Genomic DNA, 19,283 nt, shown 5'->3' with positions numbered 1-19,283 from the left:
GTCTGAGCCCGCACAGGACCGCGGCCTGGGGCTCGCCGCGCACGAGCTGCCCCCCGCGTCCGAGGGCGGCGGCGCGGTACCGCCCAGCCCAGCGATCGTTCAGCGCGATGGCCCCGAGTCCCCCGTCAGTCAGGAGCCTGCGCTGTGCTCTTCACAGCTTATGTACGAGGACAGGAAAGGAGGTGAACCCGTGTTAGAAAGAGTTCTTGGGGGTCGTTTCTTAAAACTTCTCCCCTCTGGTGTGTGGTGTGAACCCCTCGTTCATCTCTAATGCCTAATAGTCGTTACATTGGAATACAAGCACCCCGAGTACTGATGTTAGAAAGAAAGGGGAGATTCGGTGGAGATTCGGGGCATTGCTTTACTTAAAAGTAACCTTGTTTAGTTCATCTTTCCCTTTAACGCTGTTGAATGTACGGTGGGCTTCGTTCTGTGGAATAAACACCGACGGGGCCATAACCCTGGCCCTTGGGAACTCGGTGTTTGTGGCGGGGGTGTCGGGTGTGTGACAGAAGGGGCGAGTTACTATTGCGGGCGTCTCCAGGTGAGCAGGAGGTGACCGGAGGGGCGATTTCAGTTGGAGGACAGCTCCCCGGGCTGTTGATGAGTGAGGTCTGACGGGTCGTGGTGACTACGAAGGAAAGAGAAGCGGCTTCTGCCTTGGGAGGCCTGGTGGTTGGCAGCACCCCAGGCTGCGTAGGGAATGTGCGGGCAAGCAGGTGTGGGCTGGGGCGAGCCCACGTGCGGGCCACACCTCCCGTCCTGGACACGCGGGACACCCTGCGATGGAAGCCCTGACTGGGCACCTGAGCGGCTGGAGTCCCACGGAGAAGCCCGGGCAGAGATGCAGATTTGGGGTCGTCATCCAGTGGTAATGAACGCCACGAGCGCTCCCACCAAAAGCGAAGACAGCTGCCACGTGCTGAGCTCTGTAACGGACGCCGGAGCAGTCAAGTCCACAAGCTCAGCTCTCCTAAAGCCTGGAGTGTGGAGATGCCTCTGCCCAGCGGGTACCTGCCAGGCCGCGAGCTGAGCATTAGGGACACACAGGTGACCACAAGCGTTCTTCCTTGCAGGGACTCGCGTGAAGGAGAGAGATATGAAAGCATATCACTAGAACGTTGTGTTATTACAGAGAGATGGAGTGTGATGGCAGTTTAGATGGCTGAGCTGCTGGCAAGGAGCAAATCACTAAAGCTTTATAGAGACAGTGATATTTGAGATGGCTCTTTCAAGTCAAGGAAGGGTGTGAGAGATTTTTAGATGTGGAAATCAGGTGTGCAGGTTTGTGGGGTAGCTGGGAAGGCGTGCCCGGTACGGGTGGAGAGGTAACCCGCGGCCAGAATATGAAGAGTCTGTGTGCCACTCCAGTGCTTGGCATTTATCTAGGAAGTAGTAGGGAAATCAGTACAAGATTCCGAAGCAGGCCAGTGACGGGACCAGCTTTAAGCTAGGAGAACAAAAGGCTTGATTTCCACTTCTGCATTTAATTTGGAGTGTCAGAGTACAGAAAAATCAGTAAATAGTTATTGCGCAAAATACTATGTTGGGCATTGTGAAGAGTGTCAGAGATATTAAATAGAGTCTCGGGCCTTAAATAGCTAACGGTTCTGTTGAGGAGACACAAATGACTAACAGTATAAGACCGTGACTAAACACTAAATGGTGCCACTCTGTGTAATACAGGAGGTGAAGGATGTTTGCTCCTTATCAACTGAAGTAGTCAAGGAAAGCATATTACCATATTTGCCGGCGTATAAGACGACTCGGCGTATAAGACGACCCCCTAACATTTCCACTCAAAATACAGACTTTGTTATATGGTTGGCTGTGTGCGATTTTGCGAGTGTGGTAAAATCGCATAACAGCAAAATCGCATAACAGCCGAGCATACACCCAGCAGCGCTGCTGATGCCTGAACGGTATGTGGAATGAAGTGGGCGGGCATCGGGAGGCCACTATGGCACGGGGCAAGCACTATGGGCAGTCTATCTGAAGTGTACCTGGCGTATAAGACGACCCCCCACTTGGAGGCATATTTTTCAGGGCCAAAAAATCGTCTTATACGCCGGCAAATACGGTAGTTTTCAAGGGCTGCCATAGCAAAGGACCACAGACTGGGTGTCTCAACAGAAATTTATTTGCTGGCAGTTCTGGAGCCCAGAAATCCAAAATTAAGGTGTCAGCAAGGCTGGCTGTTCCTGAGGCCTCCCTCCTTGGCACGTAGATGGCCATCTTCACCCTGTCCACACGTGGTCATCCCTATATGTGTTTGTCCTGCTCTCCTCCTCCCATAAGGACACTAATCAGATTGGAGTAGGGCCCAAAGATCGCATTTCAACTTAGTCACCTCTTTAAAGACCTTATCTCCAAATATACTTACATCCTGAGGAACTGGGGGTTAGGACTTCAGCATATGAATTTGGTGGGAGACGTAATCTGTCCCATGACGGAAGGCTGGATGGAGGAATTGGAACATGAGCTGAGCTTTGCAAGATGATTCATGTCGAGCTGCGTGGAGTGCTGGGGAGGGGTTAGATGAAGCCCGGAACTTGACAGATTGGGTGGCAGAAGAAGCCACACGTGCAGGTTGTATCTGAAGCAGGAAGTTATCCCAGGGGGTTAACTAAGGGAAAGACAATCTAAAAAGCAGTTTGAAACCAGATTTGCAGAGCCTTGCAGCCCATGTTTTTAAGGTTTTGCATTTTAGCCTAATGGAGAACCACTGTTCTCATTGTTTTGTTTTTAAACAGAGTCAAGGCTGGTTCTTCTCACTCAGGCCTTAGATCTCATCTGAAATGTCACATCAAGGCCTTTCTGACCGTCCTTTACCAACCCCTAGTGACTTCACTCACTCAAGCATCCTACTTATTTCCATTATATCACTTAGCACAACCCGAAGTCATCTTTTTATTTGTTTCCTTGTTTACATCTGCTTTACCGCACTAGGAAGTGGGGCCTTGTCTGTTTTGTGCACCCCTGTTTTTCAGATACATCTTAACCATGCCTTGCACGTCTAATAGGAGCTCAATAAATAAGTTGAATTAATAACAGTAATACTTAATGTGCACATGTGATAAAAGATCAAAGCTTTGTTTTGGGAAGTTCTGTCGAGCAGAGCAGCAGTATTATCAAGGATGGACTCGGAAGGCATGATAGGAAGAGTGAGTACCACTTGGAAATATGTCACTTAGGGTCATTTAATAACAAGAACAGAAATTAACTGGTTTGCTTGAGTAGAAAAGGAATTTATTGTAAAGACACAGGGTTGTCCTTGAGGTTTAAAGAAAAACTGAAAAATTGGTCCAGGACGGACAAAAACCATGGGAGCTTCAGGCATCTGTGTAGTGGGCCCTGGCAGACGGCTGCTGAGATAAACCAGCCCACGCAGGTACTGCCCTTGTTCTCCGCCCGTGTTCCAGAGTTTCCAGTGGGCTTGGCTTGGGCAGTGTCCTTACCCCTGAGCAAGGGAGAGCAGTGCATCAGATGTGCTGGAGGGTGGGTCTTCCTCGGGCCCCTCCAGCAGGAGGAGGAGGGGCTGGGGCAGCCAGGGCCAGACTGGCCAGACTGTGTTACAGTGAGTCATTCAGCTGGGTGTGCAGAGAACACACCTTTAGCCAAAAGGAGACCTTCTCTAGAGGCTGACAATGTGGTGAGGTGGGGTTCAAGGGAGTGACATTACTCTCAAGGATCAGATAAGCCAGGCTAGCTTTGAAATCTGAGAAGCTTTAGATAATCTGTGGATGTCTGCATTGTCCCCTAGTATGAGCTGATAAGACCCAAACTCAGAGCGGCTTCCTGTCACCATCTAACAGTAAAATCAAATGGGGAGAGTCAGGCTAAATCCAGAGGTAGGGCTTGGGGCTGAATGGTGTGTGTTTATAGTCCAACGTCAAATGTAGATGCTTTGTTTTCCTAACTAGGTTACATGCATTCCCTCTTTTTCCCAGTGGCGTGGTTAGGGCTGTGCAAGCAATCCCCAGCATTCCAAAGGAGTCTATGGAGCTGGTAGTAAGGGGTTTGTGTCCTAGTCGTGGAGCCTGTTTGATTCATAAGGCACCTTAGCGCTATACCAGCCTGACACTTGAAAGTCAGTGAGGTTATCTCCAAAACTTGAAAGTCAGTGAGGTTATTTTGGTACCATCCCATCTTCCTTTCTCAGCCCAATCACTCATCTCCAGTGTCTTTGTATCTGAGTGTGTACTGTGTTTTGCTTTTCTGTTTCTATCCCCAGAATGCTCTGTATTCCAAAATTGCCTGCCTTCCATCCCTCCCCTTAAAAAATCTTAGCTCCTTACAACTGATCTAACATTGGTATAAATAAAGAGGAAATTATTTGCATTGAATTAACTTAAATTATGAATTCCCCACTCCTCTTAGCATTTAGTACCTGAGGAATCTGAGGTGATGGTATGAGTTAATTTTCTGGAATCCAGTTGTGAAGAGCTTTGTAGCTGTGCTAGGTAGGGTATTGGGGCCTCAGGCCAGGGCCAGCCTTCGGGGGTCTTAAAGCCCTGGCACGGTCAGCTGAGAGTGTCTGAAAAGTGCCTGTAGCAGAAATGTGAAGAATGGAACCTGTGGTGTTAACTGTAATAGTCAAGTGAGCCATGAGTCCCAAAGCTTCCTGACGGCCTCACTGTTCACTCACCCACCCTCCCACCGCTGGCCAAAAGAACCGCTTCCTGAAATCAGTATGATCTTATGCTTTTTGTACCCTTCATCATGCATCTGCCCTACCATGGGGATGTGTGCTACTGGAGAGCAGGCAGCCGGCCAGCTCCCTCATCTGCTGTCTCCAGCACCTCTCGTGATATGTGGCATACAGTGGCCCACATACACATTCAGGAGGGGAAGGAAATAAACTGTGTGCTTGCCATATAGGAAACACTGTGTATACTAGGAGCTTTCGAACATATGAGTATTGTGTCTTTTGTTCATCCTGAAAATCCTAGGTGGGTGTAGTGTTAGCCCTGCTTAACAGATTAAGGAGACTAGTTAGAACTTAGAAAGGTTGAGTGATCTTTATAAAGTTAAATACTTACCAGGAGGCAAAGCCAGGATTGGAGGCAAGTATGCTGACTTGAAAGTCTTCCCCATGGAGCTGTGACTTCCATGAATTGTTAAACATAAAGATTCTCTCGTTTTGAAATTTCAGGAAACAACGTGAAATAGAAACCATTCAGGCAGAGTTTGGGAAGATATTTGTGTGCAAGGAGCCAATTGGTAAGCAAGCCAGCCCTGTCTCAGAATGTGGTTTTCCTGGGGGATTTCCTCCCAGCTTCTTCTGCCTCTCCTAAACGGGCCTTTTCTTCCACATTTCACCTACTTTCCAGAAAACCAGGGTTTTCCACGGTGACTAAAGTAGTAGCTGGAACACCTGCACTGATGAGTCAGGTAGAGGTGAGCAAAGGACAAGAAGCAGGACTTGCATGCAGTGGCAGTATGTATACGTAAGAGCTTTTACGTGTTTATGACACACTGTCTTCGCTAAGTCAGAGGCTGAGTATTCATATAGAACTTACGTGAGAAACTGGAGTTTGATGAGCCAGCATGTTTATGGAGAAGAAAGTACACCCAGTAGCAAGGCTGGCCTTACCTGAGGGCAGCAGAGCAGAAAACAGAAGGTTTTGAGAATTCGTTCTGCACATCCACCATCCACAAAGGGTGTGCCGGATTGTCTCATGACATTTAGCAGTTTTGATTTTTTCCCCCCTTTTTGCCTGCATTCTTGATGTGGCATTTTATATTTTTAGCTAAGTTGTTAAGCTCAATAAATAGACCTAATGTCGTTAAAACACAGAATTCCAAAATGTTCATTGTTTGCAGCTCCACAGGAAAGGGGCTGTTGTTTTTTAATTTTTAATAATTGTATTAAAAGGTAAAAGCAAGGGCCTCACCCTGAAGGTGAGGAGCTGCACTGCCCTGTGCACTCACCCTGTCCTGTTGTGCCAGACATCTAGAGCCTCTGTCCTGGGCTACTGGGCAGGGTGGCAAAGGCCACTGTCCTCTTACAGTCCTCGAGTGTAGTCCTCAGGGCCCTTGTGCCTCCACCCCCCACCAGCTCGTCGCCTGCTGTCCCCTACCTGTACCCTTTGCCCCACCCTGGCGCTCTGGCTGGCCTCTGTGCCTTTGGACATGCCGCTGCTCTCCTTGAAGTGGCCTTCACCCTTGCTTCCTGACTCTGCCCACATTCTCTCACTGCAGCTTGGTCATGAGGCCTCTCGTCCTGAATGCCTGCCCTGACCTCCCTCTCACCTGGATCAGTGCCATCACCTGTTCTCCCTCTGCACCTCTGCACATACCCGTCTGGTGCTCAGCATACTGCAGTGTGTGATGACAGATGGACTTTTCCCCTTCCCACGCAAGCAGTGGAAGGCAGGACCGTGCTTGTCAGATCGTCTAACCTGTTGTAGCACATGCTAGACAGGTGCCCAGATAGGAGAAGCGTGTAACGTGAGGACTAAGTCCCGGCTCTGGGGCCAGACTGCAGCCCCACTGCTAACTGATGGGTGACCGTGGGCACGTCACTTGCCCTCTCAATGCCTCCGTTTCCTAGTTTGTAAGACGAAGGATGACAGCACCTAGCTCAGGTGCCTAAGTGAGAATGAAGAAGAGGAAACGAGGTGGTGAGGAGGGGGGTTAAGAGCGTGGCCTCTGAAGCCAGTCACCTGGTGAGTCCTGCTCTGCTGTTACTGTCTGTGTGACCTTGAACATGTACTTATCCCTCTGTGCCTCAGTCTCCTCATTTGTAAAATGTAATAATTTTACCGACAGCCTAGGGTTGCTGTAAATATTGAGTTAATGCATGAAAAATGCTTGCAGTATTATGTGGCAGGAAATGTGCAATTAGTGTTTGAGCGAGTAGAATGGAAAATAAATAGTGTAGAGTATTGATCAGGAGTATCAAGAATTTGGACACACTTAGCCACTTTTCAGGCAAGCAGTCTCAGTGATAACTAAATGGGAGTTACAGTCAAATAAGTAGTTTTAATCCCCAAATAATTTCCTGGGACAGTGATTATTTCTCTTAAAACTCAATTCTGAGTGAGTTACTGTTCCCTAATTCCCAGACTTTTTTTTGTTAAATTTATTGAGGTGAATTGGTTAATAAGATTATGTTTCAAGTGTACAGTTCTATATACATCGTCTGTATATTACATGTGTGTTCACCACTCAAAGTCAAGCCTCCTTTCATCATGTATTTGACCTTTTTTACCCTCTTCTACCACCCCTCACCCCCACCTCTGGTAACCACTATAGTGTTGTCTGTATTTATGAGTTTTTTTGTTTGTTCATTTGTTGCTTCATGTTTTTTATCCCACATATGAGTGAAATCATATAGTTCTTGTATTTTTCCATCTGACTTATTTTGCTTACCATGAGATTTGCGAGATCCATCCATGTTGACAAAAATGGAAGTACTTCATCTTTTCTATTGGCTTAGTAGTATTCCATTATATATATTATGTACCACATCTTTATCCAATAATCCATCAAAGGACACTTAGGTTGTTTTCATGTGTTGGCCACCGTGAATAATGCTGCAGCCAGACGTTTTTGTTCAGGGTATAGAAGCCTGTGATTCAAGGGATTGGAAGGAAGTACTTACTTAGAGCAAAACCAAGGACGATCATTTGAAGAAAGCAAAAGAAGGAAACTCTTTTGAACAATGAAAAGTAAGAAAATGGTGATTTTTAGCATATAGTAACGGTGCAGGTGGCATGTTGAATAGCGTTTGCTTCATGTCCAGGGACATAGAAAATCTCACTGGATTTAGTCCTCACACAGTTCCTTAGCCTACACCTATAGTTTCATGTTCCCTTGTTGTCTTAGTTGGGGTTCCCCCAAAAGCAGACCCTGAGACAAAGATTCAGATGCAGAGGTTTACTTGGGAATTGATCCCAGGAAGCGCAAGAAAGGTTGTAGGGAAAGTGAAGCAGGAAAGGGTGCCCATAAAGGGTGCATTCATGAATAGGTTTCTGCTAACATTTAGAATATCTGAACTGAATTCCCGAAAAAAATCTGAACCGATTTCTCTATCAGACTTCGTCTCAACCAAGGGCATCGTTAGAGACATTTTTAACCCTCACATTCTTACCCTCTGCTATCGGTCCATTAGAAATCTTAATGACTGCCTTTGCTGCTATCACCCCTGGTCCAGGCCGCCATCAAGTCTCACCTGCATCACTGCAGTAGGCTCCTAGCTGGCCTTCCAGCTTCCACCCTTTCCCCACTTTCCATGGTCCATTCTCAACAATGTAGCCAGCAGTCTTTTTGAAACATAATTCAAGTCATTGTCAGTCCTCTGCTCAGAATCGTCCGTTGGCTGTCCATGTCAGTTCTGGTAAAAGTCCCGTTCTTCTTACCCAGCCCTGCACAGCATCTCCCCCTGCTTCTCCGTGTCGTCTACCATGGCTCCCTCTGCTCCCTGCTCCAGCCCTCCTGCTACCCGGCTCTGCTTCTAACGCTCTTCCTTCAGCGATCTTCGTGGCTCATCTCGCCTCCTTCAAGCCTTCTCAAATGCCCTTTTGTTGGATGAGTGAATGAATGACATGTGAAGTTCCTAGTACAATTGGTAATGTGTTGTAGGTGCTAAATAAAAGGTAACAATTACTGTTTTCTCATTTAATTCTCATCATAGCATTGTTTGGTAGCTGCTATTATCCTTACATTACATTGGGGGAAACTGAGGCTCAGAGCAGTCGATCAATTAGCCCAGAGCATTGACTTTCAGACTGTCTTGACTCTGACCTGCAGGAAGGAACAGATTGTACATCCCAACCCAGTACTTGCTTACATGTGTGGGTATGTGTGCACAGAAGTGAAACGGAAGTTTCAAAAGATCTTAGTAAGCCTTACTACATTGACACGTTCTAACATTTTCCACTCTGCCCTAGTCTTTTTTTTTTTATTGCCAGTTTCAAACACAATTGATTTTAAGAAAACTCTTTGAAAAATACTTGTCCAAGCTTTTGATTCTGCATCTGTTGCTTTTCCCTGTGGCAGCATCTGAACTAGCTTTCTCAAAAATTATTCACACTGAAAACAGTGTAGTACATGGCTGAGTTGATAAGTATGACACTATAAGCATATTTCTTTGCTGACCTCTGTAAAAGATAACAAGGGTTACTTTGCACAGAAGTAGATATATGATTATAAAGACAGTACAGTAGGGTTAAGGGAGAAATTAAAATGGCCAACAGAAAGGGAAAATGCCTTTATCAAGCAGTCACAAATGGAGGAATTGCAGTTGACTGCTGATACGAAATGACAGTGAGCAGAAATGAACAGAACTCGGTAGAGTCTGACCACGGTGGTGGTTTGTGGACAGGCTACAGGTGTTGTCCCCGGAAGCAGAGTCATGCCTCTGAGTCAGTTAAATTGCTCAGCACCATAACAGGGAGTCAGAATAATATTAAGAAAGGTGTATACACAGTGCCTGGCCACTCCACGTTGGTGGCTTACTGAACTCTTCCTTGTGGGCTCTCCTGAAGAGCCTCGGTGCTGGCCCAGCAAAGCTGATGCTGCGAGGCCAGAGGAGAGCCTGCGTGTGTGCTGGGTGTGAGTTTGGTGTGTCTGCAACTCGCTCTCTAGAGAGATAAAACTGTCACAAATAGTCTTAGTTACTTTAAATCAAAATCAAACCCAAGAGATATGTTAGGTAATAGAAGCATAAGTGAAGGCTCAGAGTTGGAGTCAAGCATCGACTCTGTGTGAAATGGCTTTCTCTTCGTTGACAGCATGGGTGGGCTTAATCTGGACCCTTTTTCTTTGATACTGAATTAAATGCCTATTAATCCTGTAATTCCTGAAAATTGCACAGCATTTGTCAAGTCCTTACTATGTGTGAGATGCTGGCTCATCTAATCTTTGCACCAACCCTAAAGGAGGGCACAGTTGTTGCTTCCGTTTCTTGTGAGGGACCTGATGATCAGAGAGGCTAATCGACAACAGGAAGGAGCCAGCATTTCAACCCCAGCATCTCGGCCAGAGCCTGCACCCACCACTAGGTCTTCGTGTCTCACCTTTAGCTTTGGAGAGAATTTCAGTGAAATCTCAATTCAAACCCCTTAATTTAGAATTAGTAACAATTCAGTTTAGATCCAGGCCAAAGTTTCTTTTGTGCTGTTGTTGAATGTAATTTGGTAAGAAAAGAATGTTCAGGAAACTGCAAGGTGTTTAGTATAAGGAAGAAAACAAACTCTTATTTTTTAACATCTCTAACCTTTGTGAAACACTTGGATACAGTGGTAATTAGCAAATGATTTTTTTTTTAAAGATTTTATTAGGGAATTGGGGGAGGGGAACAGATAAGTTGCTGTCCTTTTTTGTTCTTCAGTCTAGTTGTGGAGGATGTCGCTTCACTGGCCCATGTTGGTATTGTGATCATTACGCTCTTCCCGGCTGAGGTAGATCGGTCACCAGCCACTTGGCAGCCGCTCACGGTGGCTCTTGGCAACTCACGCCAGCTGCCAGCTGCTCACGGTAGCCTACGGCAGCCTACGCCATCACTGGCGACTCTTGGCAGCCCAGCTCCTGGTCGATCTGTTGTTCACCATCTCAGCTGTAGAGGGCGCAGTGTCACTGGCCCTAATGTCGGATCCAAACCCGGGTCCTGCTGCTCAGAGCTGGCGTCCCAAGCCAGCTCTTAACCAACGTGCCACTGGCTGGCCCGCAGATGATTTTTCACTTTCCAAATTCATACCTATTTTTAAAGGTCTGGCAAGATCTCTCCTTTGCAACCCACTGTTAACAATGCACATCGCAAGTAAACATACCCTGTTGTGGGGAGAAAGCAACTTTCCTTTGCCCTCCTCGGTTCCTCCAGCTGGTCTAAGGATTAAGTCTATGTAAGACAGATTAACAAGAAAAAACAACCGAATTTAATTACATAGTACATATGGGAACCCCACATGCACAAGAGGTTCAGAGACAGAAAGTGAGGGGTACATGGCATTCTGAGCTAAGGATGAGGTAAGGCGCCTGGGGCTTCAGAGGCCATTGCAGGATGATAGGAACAGAGGTCCAATAATTAGTAGTTTGCCTTGCCCTGTAGATAGGTCCAAAAAGGTTATCTCTTACAATCTTGTTATGGGCAAGGCCCCTAATTCATTTCTTCTAGGTTGTTGGGGGTGGGGCAGGAGTTTCTCGTGAGCCCACAGAGTCTTGCTTGCCTTTAGCTCAAAATAATCTTCATACCACAGAGGCACGTCTTGGGGTGCTTGTTCTGAACCCCTACGCAGTAATAACAGATTTCCTTTCAGAATTAGAAACTTAAGGTATTTCCATATGTCATACTTATTCTCCAAACTAATAGAACCACGCATCGAATAGATAAGGACTCTAAAGAATAAACCATTATTTTCAAATATGGCTTCGTTACACACCTGTCAACTTTTAGCAGCCTTTTTGATGGTGTGAAAAATGCCTATGTTACAGTCTCTCATTCCTAAAATTCCTCGTTTTAATGATTGATGATCTACTTAGGCCATGAGACCTGTTTCCTCATATTTTCCATGTTATTAAGTAAGATTGTTCATCCGAAAAGCTCTTGTGTGCCTAGACTGTTAAATATTGGCGCCCATGAAAAGACAGCTCTGGTCCCTGTCGCTGAGGAACGATTTGTCTGGTGGAGACCTTTTCCCCACATTACTCAGAGTAATTTACACTTTGTCTTTCAGATAAGCCCAGGCAATGGAGGGATTACTGCATTACATCAACCCGGCACACGCCATTTCTCTCCTGAGTGCCCTCAACGAGGAGCGCCTCAAAGGACAGCTGTGTGACGTGCTTCTGATTGTTGGAGACCAGAAATTCCGAGCACATAAAAACGTCCTGGCTGCCAGCAGTGAATACTTCCAGAGCTTATTCACAAATAAGGAGAACGAGTCTCAGTCTGTATTTCAGCTTGACTTTTGTGAACCAGATGCTTTTGATAACGTCTTGAACTACATTTATTCTTCATCTTTGTTTGTCGAGAAAGGCAGCCTTGCGGCTGTGCAAGAGCTAGGCTACAGCCTGGGGATTTCCTTTCTGACAAACATCGTTTCTAAAACCCCTCAAGCCCCCATTCCAGTGTGTCCCAACAGAAAAAAAATATTCATAGAACATGATGAAAACAGTTCTCAAAAGAGAAGTGTCATTGTCTGTCAAAGTAGAAACGAAGCACAAGGAAAAACCGTTGGTCAGAACCCGCCCGATGTCAGCCATGCACCCCGGCCCTCCCCTAGCATTGCGGTCAAGACCAGCACCAGTAAGCCACATGTCCCAAAGCCAGTCGAACCACTTCACAACATGTCACTGACCGAAAAGAGTTGGCAGAAAGACGGCTCCGTGGGCTATGCGAAGGTCCTTGAGCACTCTGCATCTTTGGACGACCCCAGCAGAAGCAGTCTGGCAAAAAGGAACGCAGCCCTGCCTTCCACGCCGCTACAGGACAGAGAGGCAGCGGATGATAAGCCGGGCGGAAGTGCTCAGCTCCCCAAAGGAAAAGCGATAGAGCTGGCTTTGAAAAGGCCGCGGCCACCTGTCTTGTCTCTTCGCAGCTCATCAGAGACGCCCTATCTGTTGAAAGAAACCAGCCGAGGGAGTGGGCCGGGCGAGGACAGGAACTTGCTGTACTACTCGAAGTTGGGCTTGGTGATCCCGTCCAGCGGGCCTGCTGCTGCGAACCAGAGCATCGACAGAAGCGGCCCGCTCGTGAAGAGCCTCCTGCGGCGGTCCTTGTCGATGGACAGCCAGGTCCCCGTCTACTCTCCCTCGATAGATTTGAAATCTTCCCAGGGGTCCTCCTCGGTGCCAGGCGACGCACCCGGGAACGCATTTTGTGCTTTATCTCAAAAGTCATCTTTAAAAGACTGTAGTGAGAAGCCGGCCCTGGATGACCGGCCTCCAGCCACACAGCCGCACCGCCTCAGGTCCTTGAGTGCTTCTCAGCCCGTGGAGAGGGAAGGCGCGGAGGTTCGCATCAAGACGGAGCCCCGCAGCCCGCCGGCAGACCCCTCCGACATCATCCGCGTCACGGTGGGTGACGCCACGGCGGCGTCCTCGGGCACGAGAGATCTTTCTCTGAAAACAGAAGACGACCAGAAAGACATGAGCAGGCTCCCGGTCAAAAGGAGGTTCCAGGCAGACAGAAGGCTGCCGTTTAAGAAGCTAAAGGTGGACGAGCATGGCTCTCCGGTGTCGGAAGATAACGTGGAGGGCGGCTCGAGCCCCCCTCTCCTCCATGCAGACTTCCCAGACTCCAACTTGAATAAGGAGGAATTTGGTGAGTTGGAGGGAACAAGATCAAACAAAAAATTTAAATGCAAACATTGCCTTAAGATCTTTAGATCAACAGCGGGTCTTCACCGGCACAGTAACATGTACCATAATCCAGAAAAGCCCTATGCCTGTGACATCTGTCACAAACGGTTTCACACAAACTTCAAAGTGTGGACCCACTGCCAGACCCAGCACGGCATAGTGAAGAATCCGTCACCGGCCTCTAGTTCACATGCCGTTTTGGATGAAAAATTCCAGAGAAAGCTGATTGACATAGTGAGAGAGAGAGAGATTAAGAAGGCCCTGATCATTAAGTTGAGGCGCAGCAAGCCCGGTTTTCAGGGACAGAGTAGCTCCCAAGCCCAAGTCATCAAGAGGAACTTGCGATCGCGAGCCAAAGGAGCGTACATTTGCTCGTACTGTGGAAAAGCCTATCGCTTTCTCTCGCAGTTCAAACAGCACATAAAAATGCACCCGGGAGAGAAGCCCCTTGGAGGACACAAGGCCGCTAAGCCGAGAGAGCACGCTGCCCTGGGCCCGGTAGAGAAGGAGGTTTTCCAGTGCCGCCTCTGTAACGCTAAGCTCTCTTCTCTCCTAGAGCAAGGAAGCCACGAGCGACTGTGCCGCAGCGCAACCGTGTGCCCTTACTGCAGCCTCAGGTTTTTCTCGCCCGAGCTCAAGCACGAGCACGAGAGCCGGTGTGAGTACAAGAAGCTGACGTGCCTCGAGTGCATGCGCACCTTCAAGTCCTCCTTCAGCATTTGGCGGCACCAGGTCGAGGTCCACAACCAGAACACCATGGCGCCGGCCGAAAACCTCTCCCTGCCCGGCCTGGACCACAACGGTGAGGTCACGGGCTCCTCCAGGCCCCAGGCACAGGCCGAGCCCCCGAAGGCCAACCACGTGGGCGCTGCGAAAGACGACAACGCGTGCAGCGACTGCTCGGAGCAGGCGAACTTCGACTCAGAGGACTCCTCCTGCCTCCCCGAGGACCTCAGCCTTTCGAAGCCCCTGAAAATTCAAGTCAAAGAGGAGCCTGCGGAGGAGGCCGAGGCGGAGGCCCCCGAGGCCAGCGCTGCCCCCACAGGAGCAGCTCCGAGCAAGGACCCTGGCCTGTGGCCCTGCGAGAAATGCGGCAAGACGTTCACGGCGCCCAAGCAGCTGGAGCGGCACCAGGAGCTGCTGTGCTCCGTGAAGCCGTTCATCTGCCACGTCTGCAACAAAGCTTTTCGCACCAACTTTCGGCTCTGGAGTCACTTCCAGTCCCACATGTCTCAGGCTACCGAGGACTCGGCGCACAAAGAGTCTGACATGCGCCCTGTCCCCACAAACTCTCCGTCCCCGCCGCCTCTGCCCCCGCCACCCCCACTGCCCAAGATCCAGCCGCTGGAGCCCGACAGCCCCACGGGCCTGTCTGAGAACACGGCCCCCGCCACGGAGAGGCTGTTTGTGCCCCAGGAATCGGACACGCTCTTTTACCACGCCCCGCCCCTCTCAGCCATCACATTTAAGAGACAGTTCATGTGTAAACTTTGCCACAGGACATTCAAGACCGCGTTCAGTCTTTGGAGTCATGAACAGACCCACAATTAGAAGGCCACCCCTTCCCACCTGTAAGCAGATGGGGCGTGGTCTCCAGATTTCGGCCTAAGTTGTGAAATGTGTCATAAACAAAATATTTTTTACAAAATAATAAAGGTTGGAAATTGTTATGCTTGAATATAAGTTTGATGTAAACTGATGTTAATTAGTAATGTCCTTACTTAACTGAGGAAAACTAAAAACTACTGCGCCCCTGGACCTGACGGTCAGAGCATGACGCGACCTCACGGTGTGGAGACCTGGCTGGTCTTGGTGGTCTGCATGGCTCCTCATCCACAGCGTCAGTAGGATCTACTTGGGCTGCTTTTGTTTTCTTACCGATTTGCAGTTAGTGAAGTACTATTACAGGATTCCTTCTTTTGATTATGTCAGACACCTACGTTCTAGTTAAATCTCAGCCATGTTTTTCAGTCCAGAATGTATCAAGAAGAAGTGGGATAGTTTGCAGTATCGATTTAGGCCTTTAGCAATAAAAAAGAAAAAAAAAAAGATAAACCTCAACTTTAATAAGTTATCCTGACACTTGATAAAAAAATATTTGGTATTTTGTGGTCACGTAGAATTTTTTTTTTGTATGAAAATCGTGAGAAATTGAAATCAGCAATAGTAATACTTAGATTTTTATAAACAAAAATTTGCTCTTGGGTCATTTAATATAATTATTGATGGAAGACTTGGGCAATGAAAATATTAAGATTTCTGAAAAGCCTCTAACATCAGTTTACAAAAGCTTCCGTGGCGCTAGGCATTGTCATCAAAATGGTGCTGTGCTGTGTACACATCACAGTTCCAAGTTCAGACCAGCATTTGAGGACTGTAAATATTTGGTTTCCTCAGACTTATGCTGCCACAAACTGAAAATCTGAGTGTATTTGGGACAAAGATAACATGGCACTAATTTTGAATTTAACAACGTTAGTATAACAAATAATAAGGTCGGGACATATATTTACACAGGTCCGTAGCCCCCGAGTCAGTACCGCTGCTCTGAACCCTGAGTTACCATTTCCTTCCAGAGACTGGAAGCAAAGGACACACACCACACTGCAGTGTCTACATGCTTTTCAAGAACAATATTTACAGTATACAATTTCCTGCCTTTGTCTTGTGTTGAGTTCCGTTAGAATCTGTTGGAGTTTATCGTGGTGAAACATCCAGGGTGAAACCATTCTGCTTTAAGTTGCTGCTTAGTATTTCATAAATTCGTATTAAAGTGTACTGTCAAGGGTCCAAAGTAGCTTTTCTACTTATTTTGGCCCAGAGGGTTTGGGCTTTTTTTTTTTTTTCCTATTTTGTATAAGTTGTAATTAAAAGCCTTTCAGCAGTAGGTGTTATCCCAAGTTCAAGGGGCTGTTTCAAAGGGGAAAATTTTTATTTCAGTTCTGGGGGTGGGGGTGGTGTTTATAATAAAAGTAGAAAAATTGTGGAAACCACAAAACCCTTTTAGGATAGTGATATGGATTAAGACTCCCAAGTTCATTAACTGCTAGCAAGCTATTCTTTCAAATTAAAAAACCAACTACTGTGACAAATAATTTGCTGAGTAGTGAGGTGTGTGCTCCAGCAGAAAAGAGGCACCCTGGTCAGTGTCTACCCACATTCCATACCAGTGGTAGGAAAGACAGTCTTTTTATTGAAACAAGCATTTTTTATAAAACACAAATTGACTTTGAACGTTATAGAAATTATATAAGAATTTTTGCCTTTTATTCTCTCATTCGAAATCCATCAAAAGTCAAAAATATTTGAGTGGTTGCTTCCTGTTTTTATTCTTAAATTTGATAGAGAAAGGGGAATAAAATGAAGTTAGAGTTAATGATTATTACCATCTTTATATTTTCTTGAAGAAATCTATGCATTTTAAAGACAAAACTAAAGCATGTGATTTTATGTGAAACATTAGGGTGGATTATCGCTCACTGAGTTCATTCCCTGTCTAACTGGCATTTCTTACTCTGCGCACCTCGGTAGCTGTCACTTCAGAAGACAGTTTCCCTCAGAGTAATCATTACTTCCAGCTGGTAGAGTGTCTGTAATAATTCCATGATACACAGTATCTTGGCGTTGTAAATCTGTATCCCAGGACTTGAACCTTTATGCTACATTTTTGAGGATTTTTTAATGTTAATCAGTAAAAAAATATTTTTGATCTAAATATAGGCTCTGCGTATCTGTTGGATTTTAAAGATTGCCAGTGTTTTGTCTTGTTCATATTTTTGTCTAGGCAAGGAACATAAGATTTCAAGTAAAATTTTGAACCAAAAACATTTATAATGCAGTTCTGGTTTTTCTATTACTTTTTATACTGTACCTTAAAAGCACTAGGCTGAAAGAGTTTATTTTGGTGGTCAAAAAGTAAAATATGCTTCCACTCATGTAACTATTTTAAATGTTAAGCAAAATAATGAAAGACATATTAATCACTTTATTCAATAAACAGGTTTTTTAAGAACGTTTATCTCAGCCAGTATGAGACAACTTAGTCTTTCAATGTTACAACTCTTTAGCAAAGATATTCTTGAAAAAGTTTTTTCTGATTGTAATTTTTGAAAATGTAGAAAGCTCATTATTCCTTGTAAGTATTCAGAATGCCTGCTTTTTAATGCCATTGTGGAAAGAATGTAAGATGTTTTAATATATTCTTTGTTAATCTGAGAACCTGTTATTTTCTTCAGGTGAGGGAGGGAGGGCGGGAGGAACACCGTAAAATGAGTTTTTATCAAGGTAAGCAATGGAGGTAACAAACAGTGTACATTTTTTGTAGTAATATTTGAAGATTCATAGCATATTTACCTTTCAAACTGGTTACAGTTAGTATGCATTTATAATTTTATCAAAATATACAACTGAAATTCAATAGTGATGTCATGTGCATTTGTGGGGAAGTGTCAGTGGTCCTTGGTTTTCTGATTTGGAACAGTCATTCGAGCCTTCTCGTTAAAAATATGCCCCAGCACTTCATTGGCAAATATCTAATCCACACACAGCACCATTGGTGCTGAGAATAGAATAAAACACGCCCTTTGGTGGCGGCAAGGGGTGCTTTCCTCTGCGGGCAACTGGACAGTCAGGGTGAGGAAGACATAAGAATTAACTGATCTAAAGTCAGCCTTTGTTCCCTCAAATTTCTGTGTGTGTGTGTGCGCACGCGCACCGAAGCTGAAATCCGGAACTCTAAGAAGTAAGGTTATTTGAATTTTCTTACTACAAAAATAATTACGTGTCATTCATACCAGGTGTCTTTATAATTGCACTAATTACATTGGAATATAACAAGTCAGTTTTATCAATTTCTGATGTCTCACTGATGTGTTTTGCAATAATTGTGAAAAGCATTATTGGTTGAAATAATGCCAACACGTACTCTTTAATAAGTTCTGTAACACTGGCTTTTTTAAGTTTTCAAAATAGGGTTTTCTCTCGTGGCTTTAGCACTTTAAGAAGTTTGACGTTTGCATAATTTCCAGTTGGCTTGTTCAGCGCTTCTCTGTGTGTTCTTTAGCTGTGGCATTGTCACGTGACAGAAGAACCCCAAACAGTCGGAGGGGAAAAATGAGTTAATGTCAGGTTTTTCAAAAATTCCTTTTAGAGACAGCCATTTGAGAACCAAAGTATTTTACTGTAAACCTTTTAAAAGAATTGAGTTCAGTGCTCTTTCATCATTTATGAGTGCCGTCCAGGTTTTCCACAAAGTTATACTTGGTTAAGACTGATTTTCAAAAGGTGATTATTTCTTATTGACATCCAAGACTATTTCAAAATTTTCATTAAATAAAAGCTTATTGTTAAGAGAGAAACAAATGTTTTATAATTGTGTATATTTTGTTTCATGCCTTAGCAGAATAAAACATGGGTCAGTTTTATTTAGGAATAAGTTGTTTTGGACTGAAAATTCATAGTAAAATAGGATTTCTATCTAATGTTAATCCATTGCTTATTTGTATCCAATTCTTTTGTCTGTTTACTTTGCTTAAATCTTGACTAAGAATGATTGGAGTCAATAAATTTGTACTGTATTTTGTTTTGAGTCCTGGTCTCGTTGCTGTGTTTTGGACTTTGATGATAATAATTAAGAGCCTTTAAATTTATGAAAGTGAAAGTGAAGCCCTTCTATTTGGCTAATGTGACTCTAGCACTTAAGAGTTGCAAGAGTGATTTTATTTTTCCCAACTGTTCAGGTTGCGTGTAGAATAAAGTGCACTAAAACTTCACTTATTCGGGCACCAAAAATACAGCTAAAACCGTGTAAGCAGCAGTCTGCCTCTCCACCTTTTTCTTTACTGTTCAAATTAGTATTTTTTAAATGATCGTGGGAGAACATGCATAGAAAGGAAGTTTTTAAGCACCCCTAATTGACATTTCAGCACAGCAATGGATAAACTGGTTTTATTTCATAATTGAAAAGCATCTGTCCA

General features: G+C 45.4%; 1 protein-coding gene across 10 annotated transcripts in view; it reads left to right on the top strand.

Annotated features, from left to right (window-relative positions):
* Positions 1–18,895, top strand: part of ZBTB21 (zinc finger and BTB domain containing 21) — a 20,159-nt gene extending 1,264 nt beyond the window's left edge. Inside the window, exons 1-4 of one of the 10 annotated variants that reach the window (XM_019666031.1) lie at positions 7–1,050; positions 5,156–5,223; positions 11,682–13,270; positions 13,865–18,895. In XM_019666031.1, coding sequence (XP_019521576.1) covers positions 11,695–13,270; positions 13,865–14,859 — 2,571 coding nt within the window. In that variant the 5' untranslated portion in view covers positions 7–1,050; positions 5,156–5,223; positions 11,682–11,694 and the 3' untranslated portion in view covers positions 14,860–18,895. Of the gene's footprint in view, positions 1–6; positions 1,051–2,080; positions 3,165–5,155; positions 5,224–7,510; positions 8,604–11,681 lie in introns of those variants that run through there. The other 9 variants (XM_019666026.1, XM_019666023.1, XM_019666022.1 and 6 more) reach the window with 9 other exon arrangements.
* Positions 18,896–19,283: the final 388 nt, after the last annotated feature.

Source organism: Hipposideros armiger, unplaced genomic scaffold, assembly GCF_001890085.2.
Source record: "Hipposideros armiger isolate ML-2016 unplaced genomic scaffold, ASM189008v1 scaffold_458, whole genome shotgun sequence".
Taxonomy (NCBI): Eukaryota; Metazoa; Chordata; class Mammalia; order Chiroptera; family Hipposideridae; genus Hipposideros; species Hipposideros armiger.
The sequence above is the reverse complement of the archived record's forward strand: the minus strand, read 5'-3'. Positions and strand labels throughout refer to the sequence as shown.